This window comes from Gekko japonicus, unplaced genomic scaffold (genome assembly GCF_001447785.1).
Source record: "Gekko japonicus isolate JY-2015 unplaced genomic scaffold, Gekko_japonicus_V1.1 scaffold2672, whole genome shotgun sequence".
In the NCBI taxonomy this organism is placed as follows: Eukaryota; Metazoa; Chordata; class Lepidosauria; order Squamata; family Gekkonidae; genus Gekko; species Gekko japonicus.
In genome coordinates this window covers 35,463-47,996 of record NW_015160917.1, presented here as the reverse complement: position 1 = coordinate 47,996, position 12,534 = coordinate 35,463, and the positions used below count along the sequence as shown (strand labels likewise).

The window sequence follows — 12,534 nt, the reverse complement described above, 5'->3', positions numbered from 1 at the left end:
AGAAAAATTACCCGACAAAGAACGTGAGTTCAAAATTGTAAAAAGCAAATCCCCCCCCCCCCCCCATGGGAAAGTGGATTGCAAAGATTGCCTCTTATGCGAAAAGACTGATAAGCGAGACGAAGGGGGAAGGGGGAGGAAAAACAGCAAGTGTGTTTTGAGAGGCATACTTGATTGCTGACAGCATGGGAGCGATCTTTAGAGTCGGAGGGAAGCATCCGCCTGGCAGCCAGAGCCCAAAACCGGAAGCGGGAGCAGACGTCATGAAAATGCTAGTGGATATGCTCAAGCCAGTGATGGAGGAACTCGATGGTATAACCAGCAACTGACTGTAATGAATAAAAACTTTGCATCTCAGCAGCTCCAACTGAAAGAAATGGAGAAGAAGGTGGAGCACCACAAGCAAGAAAATGAAGAAAAGAAGGGGAGAAGGGGAAACAAAGCAAAATCTACAAGAAAACCGTTTGTTACAGCTGCAGATGGAAAAAGCCAACATGATTCTCAGATTCCAGGGAGTTCCTGAGGCAGAGAAGGAGGATCTGAGGAAGATACTTAGCGAGATCATCGCTCCAGCAATAGGCTTAACAGCGGATGAACTGGTAAAAGAGATGGAGGCGGCTTATAGGGCTTACTCCAATTACATTAACAAAATAGCCTGCCTGGAGAAATTGTGGTCAGATTCTCAAGAAGACAGACCAGAGATGCTATTTTAAAGGTGACATCAGCAACTCCACTGAAAATGGGAAAGCTAATCATTAAAACTTTAAAAGACATTCCATTTGAAATTCGTCAAAAGAGGAAAAACTATAAGGACTTAATTTATTTTCTTCAAGCTTTTCTTCAAAGATGATCAGAAAGCTCTCTCATAACAACTAAAAAATAACATGTTAACACTGAAGCTGAGACAAACAAGAACTCTATAAGTATTAGGGCTGCCAAGTGGGGGCGGGTGGTGGGTAAACCCCCACTTTGGAGGCCCGATTTCCGCCGCCGTGGAATTGGGCCCCAGGGGGCGTGGAATACCGCCCCCCCCCAAAGCGCAGCGTGGTTGTGTCACCAGAGGTGACGCAACCACGTTGTTCACGGGGGCGTGGCCCCGATCGTCGGAGGGAAACCCCCTCTAATGATTGGGGCCACACCCCCAACGTGAGCGACGTAGCGCGTCACTTCCTGTGATGTGCTGGCGGCGCGCGTGCGCTTTGTGCACACACGCACACATCGCTGGAGAGCTCCCGGAGCCCGGCGAGGCTCCCCCGTCACCAAGGTAAGTAGACTTGGCAACCCTAACAAGTATATTGTTTTTATTAAAACTTATATTACTAACACTTTCACTAACAGGGATAAGATCAACTCCTCTTGGGGTTTTAGTAAAGTGTGGATACCTTTTCTTTGTCCCTAGATGTAGTCCCCTTCCTTCATACTTTCTTTGTAGTTTGTAGTGTATTGCAAAAATAAAAATATTCCTATGGGGATTGAAAAAAAATACCAGATGCTTTCAAGTTCCCTAGATGGCTTAATAAAGCTGAAATTCAGAGCTCTTGGCAAAATTCGTCTGCTTTCAGGTTTGCTTCTGAAATATGAGAAACAAAGGGAGGGTGAACTGTTTAAAATATGCACAAGAACTTTGTACTCTTTGTAAGACGCTGTCATATTTCACTGCTGGCTGAAGATGCATATTTGTTTTAAAAAGACTGAAGACTTGTTGCTATTCAAATTACTTAAAAATTGGTTTAATGCTTTCCCTTACAATATTCGTTGTACTCTTTTATCAGGTCATTAAGCTTATGGTGAATTAAACTCATTGTCCTGTTCTTTTTTTGTTTCAGTCACATCGATCAGACGACAACTTGGCAGGATCCACGAAAGGCCCTCCTTTCCCAGTTGAACGTTACAGCCCCCACAAGCCCTCCACTGCAACAGAACATCATAAATTCAGCATCGGGTAAGGAGGAATCAACAAATCTTCAAAGAAGTTGCCACAAGCAGCTTGGCATCTCGTAATGTAAAGCTATGCATCGCCCAGGCATGGCCTGTCATTATTCTCCTCCTGCAAGTGCTTCCTATAGAAAGCATATCTTACCTCTCCCCTGTAATTATAATATAGTGGCATTTCTACTGCATGGGTGCAGCACCCAATCAGAAACAGTGTATGTTTGTGTCATTAAAGAGGAGGTCACATTACTTCTGTAATGGGAAGTGAGATGTAATTTTACAGGAACATATAAGGCCTTGTTTATGGAAAAATTAGGTATTGCTCCGTTATTCCTTTAGACTTCTTTTGCCTTGATGTTTGTTAGAATTGTGTCTTTCTCCTCCATCTCTGTTTTGCTGAGCAAAAAAATAAAAATAAAATTGAGCATGGACAGTGGCACAAGAGCTTCCAATAAACCCAGATGCCAACTTTGCTGCCACATACACCCAGATAACACAATCACTGGACCTAACATCAACTACATCATCTCAGGCTTATTCACATGCTCAACGTCTGTGGCGAAATGGGGACCTGCCCTCAGTCCTGGGAGACTGAGCAGCCGTTCGGTGGCTCGCAAGCCCTTGTTTTCGCCTGCCCACCCTGTCTGGTGGGACTATTTCCTTTCCTCAGTCGCTGCCACCACTCACTGAATTTACACTGCTTTCCTAGAGGGACAGTGAGACCCCTCTGGCTGATTTCCCAGCCTTGGGAAGTGGATACCTTAATCCTTGGGCACCCCCTGGAGAGCACCCTCTGATTTGGACCTGCGTGGCTTCCCTGGTCTTCCTTTGCCCTGTGTAATGTGCTGAGCAGGGAGGACTATGTGGTCAAAGCACTACCAGGTTTTATAGTTCAAAAAGAAGGTTTAATTAAACTATGTACAAGGTTAGGCACAGACATAACACAAGCACTTCAGCCCAACTGGGCAGAAAATAAACAGAATCAAACCGCAATTCCTCTGTCCCTACACACACCCTGATCTAACTAAGTCGGTGGCTGCAGGACAAGATTCACTCTCCCCCTCCTTGTCAGTGGAATGAGACTTCAGCCCCTCTCTCAGGACTGGTCACCAATACTGCTATCCTCCTGGCTGTCCACCACAATTTATAGTGGTCGGGATGACCCACGGAGTGTGAGGTAGCAGGAGTCCCACCTGGGCTAGTTCAAGGCCAAGATGAAGGCTGAGACTAACCCCTCCCTGGATGAGCAGAAGCCTTTATCTGGCTGTCTCCATCCCTACTTTCCCACACTTCCCCCCCAAAGCTGCTGGGAAATGTAGGCAGGGAGGTATGGCAGCTCCATTGTCCCCTATGGAGCACCTCTCCCCTCCAGAAGGACTACCAGATTGGCAGCCATTTTGAGGTAAACTGCTGCCTCTGCCTGGCAGCCATTTCATTATACCTTCTAACAGTGTATATGCCATTAAATGCCAACAATGTCCTTCGGTTCTCCACATAGGACAAACATGTCAAACCCTATGCCAAAAAATAAATGGACAGAAATCTGACATCAAGAATCACCCTTCCAGGACATTCAGTGGGTGACCTCAAAGTTGCTGCTTTATTACAAAGGAACTTCAGGACCAGACTAGAAAGGGAAGTTGCTGAGTTGCAAGTTATTACAACACTCAGAACAATGGAATCCCCAGGACTTAACAGGGATATTGGTATCGTTTCTCACTACATATGCTAACCTCATTCAACCCTTCCATCTGTATTCTCATCTATTCCCTAGAAGGGCCTTTTTATTTTATCTCTTATTTGGGATAATAGATTAGAATGGTAGATTGTAATGTAACAATGAATAGTAGAAATTGGAATGTATTTCTCTGGTCTGGGGTCAGGGAAGATAAATCTGTGCGGCCAATTGCCCTACTTCAAAGAAGAAGATGTTGTAAAGTCGCCTCCATGCTTGAGAGGAGATGGATGGCAGGTCTCAATTAAATACTCTCAGCATTCCACAATTAAAAATACACCGATCTCCAATTTTGACATATTTATTTCCTTCTCTGTTTTTGCCCCCAAATTGAACCCAAACAAATGGTAACCATATAAACGAAGGTTATTATTCCTGTTTGATTCCTGAATCTGTTAAACATCTTCATTATACTGTATAATAATTTACTGCTCACCCTCTACCTATATACATGGACTAGTAATTTCCATTTTGTTTTTTTCTCTGGTAACTAACCCCCCCTTCCTATATGTAATGGTTGAGGAAATCCCATTTCTCTGTATCTGAAGAAGTGTGCTTGCACTCAAAAGTGCTTTGATTATACCTTGATTAAAACTTTGTTGGTGTTAAAGGTGCCACTGGACTCAAATTTTGTTCTGAGCAAACTAATGTGTGCTTTCTGACCACAACCCTGTTGAAACCATCATCCATTTTTCACCAATCTTTTTTTTTAATTTGGAAACAATGCACTTAACCTCTCCTGCTGTCTTTGATCTTACATAACTCCTCCTTAGTTTCCCCCCTCCAGTCTCTTTTCATAGGAGGGTATTTCATTTGTGGGCAGTAGCTGGGTTATACCCTTGGCAGGGCTGTAGATGGTGCAGGTGAAAGGGGAAGAGATGGAGGAGCAAGGAAGGCTGTCTGTAAGGACTGAGGATAAATGAGAGACTGTTACAGTCCCCACAGAAAAGATGAGCAGATGGAATATGTTTCAACCCTTTTTTGTGGGACTCTTAATGATCAGAAGACCGTGGCTCTGAGAAAATGGGTTTGTTTTTGTTGGCATCCTCCACCACTTTCTGTAGGTCAAAATTGGGAGGTGGCTACCTATAATCTAGATTGTGTAGTAAAGGACCAGTATTTACCTGTACCTAATCTGGATGAAATTTCTTGCTGTCCATTCATCATGGGTACTTATGTGCCCAGGTAGTATTTGCAATGTGTTTTGTTTGAATGCGTGCTGAGAGGTGATGTAATAAAAATGAGCATCTGCAGCGACAAAGTTTTCAAGGTACAAAGAATCCAATTTTCTGTTTGGTTTGTTTCCACCAGGCAAATATAAAACTGTGCCGTGTGAATTACAAGTGATTCAGTTGGAAGATCCAAATTCCGTAATTGGTCTTTGAAATCACACTGCGGATTTGGAAATTATTTGCTTTTATTACATGTACTAATGCCCTCTGTTGGAGATTCTGATCTTGTGAAATGTGACCCTTTTTAAAGCAGTCAGTAAGGTAGGTTGGCAGTCCAGAACTGTAAAATTAATCCTTGGCAGTTATAGTTTTTGAAGGGAGTCCTTAAGGGGGTGGAGTGGTGGTAGGAAAGTGGGCCAATTGATGGGGGACTCCTACAGCAATATTTGCATCATCTACTTCAGGGGTCCCAAACTTTTTGAGCCTGTGGGCACCTTTGGAATTCTGATACAAGTTGGTGGGCACAACTGCAAAATGGCTACAACATTAGGTGGAGCCAGTCATGAAACGGCTGCTGCAGGAGGCAGAACCAACCACCAAGTCGGCTTATCTATATATCTAATTCCCAACATGCCCCCTCCGTGCGGATATCTAAATCCGCACATCAGGGGCACTTGGGTGGCAGGGAGATTTTCCTGCACATTTGAGGCAATCCCCACATGTGCAGAAAAATCTAAAAACTGTAAAAAAAAATATGGGGGGGGGATATTTAAATCCCCCCAAAAGTAAAAGAGCCTTCCCTGCGCAGGCACAGAGAACACTCTGAGAATGGCTTCGCCGCCGCTCCCAAGGAGGGGGCGGGAGAAGGCTTGGCCAGCGGGTGGCTGTAAGCTGCTCAGCCCTCGCTGCCGCCCGGGGGGGAGGGGAAAAGTTTGGTGGGTCAAGCTCAGGCCTCGCCACCACTGCTGCTGCTGGGAGGGGAGAAAGTTCGGCAGGCCGCCGCTAGGGCAGGGGGGTGGGAGAAAGCTTGGCGGGCCAAGTTCAGGCCTTGCCACCAGTGCAACTATCTCGCTGCCGCGGGGGGAGAACCCTTAGCGGGCCGGTGGCCACTGGGGGCGGGGGGAGGAGAAGGTTTGATGGGCCTCATGGGTCTGCCTACTGGGCTCACCTGCTGCCACTTCCTCCTCCTGCAGATCTCCTGCTTCTGCAGGCCGGGAGCTGTGGGGAATACCCCCCCCGCTAGTATTGCGGGTCCACCTTCTTGTATATAACTAATAGTAACTCTTCAGCAATTCAGGTAGAAGCTCTGTCTAATGGGATGCCTTTTAATCTACACAGCCAATCAGAAGCCCTGCTAAGCAAAAGCCCCACCTAGCCCTGCCCCGCTTTCTAAAAGCACTTGGCAGGTGCCAGAAAAGTTGACAGTGGGCAGCATGGCACCCATTGGGGACCTCTGATTTGTCTGTTAGATAAAGTTGTGCTTTACAATAGGAAGAGTGATTGAGTGGGGGCGGGGTGGTATACATCTGGGAACAAACCAGAAGAGCAGTTTGAGAACCGCTAGAGTCATGTATCCAGAAGAATAAAATTCTACTCTTGACTTGTTTGAAACTGGGAAAGGGTGATGCTTCATGGCAGTACATTATGACGTATAGGATGCGTGTGTGCAGTAATGCATATTCTTAGTTTATGACAGTTTCTTGGTTTCTTAGTAGTGCTTCTCACAGCTGTTGGGTAACAGACAACTTGCTGCCTTGCCTAAATTTGAAAGAAAATCTAGCAATTAATGATTACCAAAGATTTCTGAAGGGGCACCCCAGATTGGGGGATGAATGGGCGGGGCATAGCTGTTTGCTGCACGAGTGGATTGAGGGGAAATGCTTGCATTAAAAAGCTTTTTATGTTTACTTACCATATAACAGGACGTCCTACTTTTTGTGGCTTACACACTGTAGTCTTCAGCGTTTATGTGCCAGTGCAGTGTAGTATAAAGAGTTCTGTGAGTTCAGACCTATATTCTGACATGAAGCTCATGGGTTTGTTAGAAAGGGTGGTGGTAGAGGGGGGAAGAAGAGAATAACATATGCAACCCGGCAGTTTTTAGGGGGGAAGGTTTGGCTAAAATCAACTTTTTAAAACCTGTATATTGTGGCATCAATGGGCACCAGTTTTCTTCCTGATGGGCATCCAAAGTATCTTACAGTTTTCTCCCCTTCTCTCTTATATCCTCACAATAGTTAGGTTAGGCTGACTGTGTGTGACTGGCCCAGTGTTACCCAGCGGACTTTCAGGGCAGAGTGCAGACTAGTTTACAGTTGTCAAATAGCTTAGTCTGTAAACAGTTGCAAGACACTAAGAAGAGGACAAATCAGGAAAGGGGGAAAGATGGGGGATTTTGTACTACATTTTTCTTCCATATTCTGTTCTAAAGATGTATAGTTTTTTCCACTGCACTTTATCTCCACCGTGTGTGGTGTGTTAATCTGAAAGAGGGAGTTAATTGCCTAGAGTTGCCCAACCAGGCATTGGAACCCAGGTCTTGCAATTCATAGTCCAGTGGCCTAGAGTTGCCCATTGTTCTTCACTGCAACCAGGCATTTGAACCCAGGTCTTGCAATTCATAGTCCAGCGCTTCAGCTGCTGTGCTGTGCGGCCCTGGCTTAATGTGAAGAAACAGTTACACGTAACTTTGATTTTGTTGGCGACAGTTGGATGAAGTCTTGAAGGGGAGAGTATTTTTAAAAAGAAGGAAAACCTTTGTGTTGCTGAGCGTTTGGAAGCAAAGGGTCATGGGCCAAGCCTATATCTGGTAACTGGAAAAACCAGTGCATAGCACTTTGTTTCTTGGCTGTGGAGTCACAGTCGACTTGTGGCAATCACATAGGGTTTTCATAGCAAGGGGCGTTCACAGGTGGTTTGCCATTGCCTGCCTCTGTAGTTATTCCTGGACTTCCTGGGTGGTCTCCCATCCAAGTACTAACCAGGGCACTGCTTAGCTTCCATGATCTGACAATATATTGGGCTAGGCTGCTTCTGTCTAGGTCAGGGCATGTTATAGAATTGCAATGCAGAAATATTCCTCATAAGCAGATGTTTGGTTCTCTTCCACATCATCTTCTGCATTACCTCCGGGTGGTCTTCGGATGGGCAACTCTGAAAGCAATTGTGAATTAATCAGCTTCACTTCTATCTCATCTGCATATATATTTACATAATTAATGTGTCTGTGTGTAGAATTTGCATTGGCGCTAACTGGGGCATGCTTTGTTTCTGTGGTGTCTCAGTGTTGTAATGTTGTTAAAATGGGGCATAGCTGTGAAATGGAATGCTGAAGGTCCCAGCCAGAATATTGACGACTTCACAATTAATTATCTTTATAGCTCTCAACGTACAGAATTCTTCATAATTAATTTGTGCTCACTCCAGTCTTGTAGACAGTAACAAGTCTGAGATGGCAAGACGTAACTGAAGTTGTCCAGTGAATCCACGGTGAAATAGGGTTTTGGACTTGGATCTTTCGTGCTCAAATCCAGTGCTGTGTTTACTGGAAGGTACAAGCCTGAGAAGATTCCAGTGGAAAAACAAAGAAAAGAGCCTCTTCATTTACAGTAGTATAGCAATTGACTTTACGGAATATGTAGCCCACCATCTTTTCACCAATTGCCCCCCAGTGTAGGTTATATAAAAATAAGCATAGTTACATTGAGCAAGACTGTTCATGGTAAGACATTTTGGAGGTCATTAATTTATGGGGTCACCAAAAGTCGAAGCAACTTGATGCCCATAATAATACACACACCCCTAGTCACCCTGGAGGAGAAAATCTCACTTTTTAAACAAAAGCGAAACAGTAGGGAAAGGGAGAAGTTATACATGAAGAGAGTCAACATTAACGCTTAAGTCCTCGTGTGTCCTGGTGTATTTCAGCTGATTCTGTAAGATGAAGAGGGAGAAACAAAAATGGAGACAGCTGCTTCATATCTGATTATGAGGCCTTCAGGGGAGAAGGAATTATCTCCTATCTGTGTAATTACTGCTTCCTCTCAAAAACCCTTGTAACAGGACAAATGTAGAATAAATAAGATGGAGTGATTTCTAAGGCAATTTCATAATCTCCAGAATTAAAGTGCTTCAGTGGAGCACAGCTGCTTTTTCTATCTCTCTCCCCCATACACACACCTCAGGGCTACTAAACAGTGAAACTACTAGTTTCATGTGCTGTGTTCTGTTATACATTTATTTGGGGTTTATTTCTTTAAATAGCTAAGTCTTTTCAGTGGGGGGCAAACCAGAGCCTACTATGAATTGCTTCCTTCTGTGTTACAGGCCCGCTCCCTGATGGATGGGAACAAGCCATGACCCAGGATGGAGAAATTTACTACATAAACCATAAGAACAAGACCACATCTTGGCTAGATCCAAGGCTTGACCCACGCTTTGGTAAAAGTTCCTCTCACTTCAGACTCTTTTTTTGTTTGTTTCACTTAGGACACTTCTCTATTTAGGTAATATTTTAATTTTTCTTATTGTAAGTTGAGACCTGTAGCAAAGACTAGGCTAACCTTCTGGCCACTTCATATTAACATTTGGTTCATCTAGGGCTGCCAAGTGGGGGCGGGGGGCAAGTAAACCCCTGCTGCCCAATTTCTGCCGCTGCAGAATCGGGCCCCGGGGGGAACCCTGCCCCCCGAAGCGTGGCGTGGCTGCGTCACCAAAGGTGACGCAACCACGTTAAGCACGTTGGGGGCATGGCCCCGATTGGCAGAGGGAAAACTCTATGGTTTTCCCTCTGCCGATCGGGGCCACGCCCCCAACGTGCTCTACGTCGTGCGTCACTTCCTGTGACGTGCAGGCGGCGCGCGCACGTCCCGCAGCGACTTCTGGAGCCCAGGGACAGTCCCCCCCCCGGTGAGTATAAACGACTTGGCAACCCTATGTTCATCCCCTCCCCTCTCCTCAGACTGTGTCTCTCTTCAGCCAGCTTGTGCATCTGCCCACTTCTACCAGGAGACATCCTCCCTACGCAGCACATGAAGTTTCTCCTGAGTTCTGTTTTCATCTTAATTCATTTAATTTATTTGTGTCAAACCTTTACTTGCTGTCTTTGCACCCACATAAGAGTCCCCAAGGTGGCAAACATCAGGCATTAAAACATTATAAACAGTAGAATAACATTTAAAACATACAAATATAAATATTTAACACCACCTGCTTTTAGCTCTCCCCTGATTCTACCAACCCAGAAATGTGAAGGCTGGGGGAGGGGTTCCTTCCCCACCCCCAGGAGCATTTCCAGTTTTTCTGAAAGGAAAAATTGGACAGTTGAGGCAACACTTCCCTTTTGGAATGAGTGAAAGGCCTTTTATAAGATATTTTACTCAAATGCTTTCTAAGAAGTGTAATTGTTTTAAATGAAAGATAGTCTACAGTATTAGATGCTGATTCCTGGGAATGCCACAGGAATATTAAAACGTTTGTCCTTTAAATGTAAACAGTTTTGGCTCCATCTAGTATTACCTACATTGCTTATGTTTATTGGAGTTAGTATTTTCAATTTTAAAGTTAACTTGGTCTCCAAATCTGATAGTACTGTGACTGGATTAAGACTTAAGCTGCTTTTTTCTTCACTACACAGTTTATGGTTACTATTTTTTACTTCCATTTTGTCCTATTTGTGTGAAAACTAATATTAAGCACTAAGATACGGCAGTTTGTGGGGTTCTCTATTTGGAGAGCCATTCTGGTGTAGTGGTTCAGCAATGTACTCTAATCTGGAGAACCGAGTTTGATTCCCCACTCCTCCTCCACATGCAGCCAGCTCAATGACCTTGGGTCAGTCACAGTTCTTTCAGAGCTGTTCTCTCTGACCTCTCTCAGCCCCACCTACCTCACAGGGTGTCTGTTGTGGGGAGGGGAAGGGAAGGAGATTGAAACCACTTGGAGACTCCGAGTGAAGGGCTGGGTATAAATCCAATTCTTCTCCTCCTCCTCCTCTATCTCCTCCTCTGTATCAGGTATATTTGTGTTTTGTTTGAACAAAACAAAGGCATTTATACTTTCAGCTTTCATAGATATGCCAAGTAGTACAACTGTATGTGCTAACAGATTTGAGTGGTGTGTTTCATTGTTAAAGGAGTAAAATAGGTTTAGGCTTGATAAGAAATTAAACATTGCATATATTTTGATTTCTTTTCCCAAATTTCTGTTTGTGTTAAAGTAGGTTTCCCCCCCTGCTTCAAAGTTTCCGGGAAACTTGCGCTGCTACTCCCATCCTTCCTGTGGGTCCTTGCTTCTCAGCCTCCTATGATATTTACCATTTCTTTGCAGAGTTCAGTGCACGCCAACCATCTTCTCAGTCTTCATATTACAGATAGGGGGATTAGGCTGTTAATGGTCACTTGCTTTAGCCCACCTACTGCATGCAGAGGGCAGGATTCCAACCAGGATCATCCTGGACAGGGCTACAAGCCCGCTCTACCTACCTTGTCCCCATTTTTTAAAAGCAAAACTGCCTTTTCCTAACATGGTGTCTGTTCAGCCTCTCAGTCTCCCTTCAGCTGTCTTAACACCTCCCGTTCAGTTTCTTAGGAACTGAGATCCAGACATCTAACTGAGTCACCAACCACTGCTTCTGCCAATCAGCCTTTCTTCACTGGCTGACTTTCCCGTTCGCACAGTGCTGCTCACTGTTAACATTGCTCCCCAGCGATTCAGATCTTCGTGGAATATCTGTGACTTCACAGTAGCGACCATCTGAGTATATATAGGAGCGTAGCGTCAACGTAGAGGCTATGAGAGTAGTGAACAGGTGATTTTCCTCTCCTCCTTTCTCTACCTTTTTCATGTGTGGTGATCTGGATTAGTGGTTATAAATATGGAATAATGAATGCCTTTCTGGATTAAACGACACAAACAATACTGCTGCAACTATAATGTGTGTTTGTGGTTTATAATCTTGTTTTAAATGTAAAAGCATGAATGAAGTCTGAGATTAGGGGCGATTTCTCACTAGAGCTGCCTCGTAGCACAGCGCCGTTTGCCCCAACACAAACATGTCAATTTCACACCCGAGGCTGCGGGTCTGCATTTGACTTGGGGGTTCGCCCGGTTTCCTCCACAGTTTCATGATCCTCAAAAACCAGGATCGCGAAACTGCGGAGGAAATCGGGCAAAGCCCCGAGTCAAAATGCAGCCCCGGAGCTTCGGGTTTGAAATTGACATGTTTGTGTCGGGGCAAACGGCGCTGGGCTGTGAGGCAGCTCTAGTGAGAAATCGCCCTAGTAGTTCTACCCATGTAGGGGCCCAGATGGAATCTTTGGGGGGGGGGCATGTTAGCTCTTGAGAGCCCTGACCTCAAAGAGGGACTGTGGATCAGGGGCTGAACATCTGCTTTTGAACCTAGGACCCTCTGCAAGCACAGCTCCAGTTTAAAAAGAAAAAAAATCCAATGATGTGAAAGATTTTCCTCCGGTCCTAAAGAACTTCTGCCAGTTAAAATATGTTATGTTATTTATCTGCGTTATTTATTGTCTCCCTTTCTGTCTGAGACTCAAGGCGGATTACGCAGAGTGAGTCAATACAATCAACAGTATGGGGAAGTCAGAAATCAATGCGACAGGATCAAGGTTGTAGAACCAACCAGAAATCTGAAAACAGAACTGAAGCATAAGTATTACCATGACACATTACACGACG

General features: G+C 44.8%; 1 protein-coding gene across 1 annotated transcript in view; it reads left to right on the top strand.

Annotated features, from left to right (window-relative positions):
* YAP1 (Yes associated protein 1) overlaps positions 1–12,534 on the top strand; it is a 96,609-nt gene that overhangs the window by 59,561 nt on the left and 24,514 nt on the right. The window contains exons 3-4 of the mRNA XM_015424504.1: positions 1,827–1,942; positions 9,166–9,279. Coding sequence (XP_015279990.1) covers positions 1,827–1,942; positions 9,166–9,279 — 230 coding nt within the window. The remainder of the gene's footprint in view (positions 1–1,826; positions 1,943–9,165; positions 9,280–12,534) is intronic.